Below are 630 nucleotides of genomic sequence, written 5' to 3'. Positions count from 1 at the left end.
ATAATGCCGCTCTCCTGGGCCCGTGCTCATTGGCTGCTGGCAGCGCTTACCGTGGGCGGGGTTGGTTTTTTTTTTTCTTTTTTTTCCCATTTAAGTAAAAGGGCAGGGCCTGAGCAGCCAATGACGGCGAGACCCGGTATATCTTGTGCCAGTTTCCCGGGACAGACGGCGTCCCCATTCTCAGCAACCACGCCAGACCCGCCGCCAGAACTTGCTCCCGGCCACCATGCTCTGCCTGTGCCTGTATGTGCCGCTCATCGGGGAGGCCCAGACCGAGTTCCAGTACTTTGAGTCCAAGGGGCTGCCGGCCGAGCTGAAGTCCATCTTCAAGCTCAGTGTCCTCACCCCCCCGCAGGAGGTCTCCCCCTACCGCCAGTGGAAGCAGGTCTGTGGGGACACAGGGACGTGGGCCCCAGACAGCCAGCATTTACCGGGGGTTGCCAAGTGAATGGGTGAGCAATGTGGAAGGGGCAGGCGTGAACAGTCCCCTGCCAAGAGGAAGGAATGTTTGAAATGCGAGATTTTCTTTCCTGTCCTCCAAAGGCTGACTGATTCTCACGTGACTCCCAGGAAGGCTGGAATCCTAGGAAGGCATTGTGGGAGGTGGAATCTCAGGAAGGAACTCTTTCC

The 630-nt window shown here is 57.9% G+C and overlaps 1 protein-coding gene across 6 annotated transcripts in view; it reads left to right on the top strand.

Moving 5' to 3' along the window:
* SLC25A25 (solute carrier family 25 member 25) overlaps positions 1-630 on the top strand; it is a 22,874-nt gene that overhangs the window by 9,763 nt on the left and 12,481 nt on the right. The window contains exon 1 of one of the 6 annotated variants that reach the window (XM_006154045.2): positions 206-385. The exons of the other annotated variants lie outside the window; for them this stretch is intronic. Coding sequence (XP_006154107.1) covers positions 227-385 — 159 coding nt within the window. The 5' untranslated portion in view covers positions 206-226. Of the gene's footprint in view, positions 1-205; positions 386-630 lie in introns of those variants that run through there. 6 annotated transcript variants of the gene reach the window in all.

Source organism: Tupaia chinensis, unplaced genomic scaffold (assembly GCF_000334495.1).
Source record: "Tupaia chinensis unplaced genomic scaffold, TupChi_1.0 Scaffold000394_1, whole genome shotgun sequence".
NCBI lineage: Eukaryota > Metazoa > Chordata > Mammalia > Scandentia > Tupaiidae > Tupaia > Tupaia belangeri.
This window is presented reverse-complemented; position numbering and strand designations above follow the sequence as displayed.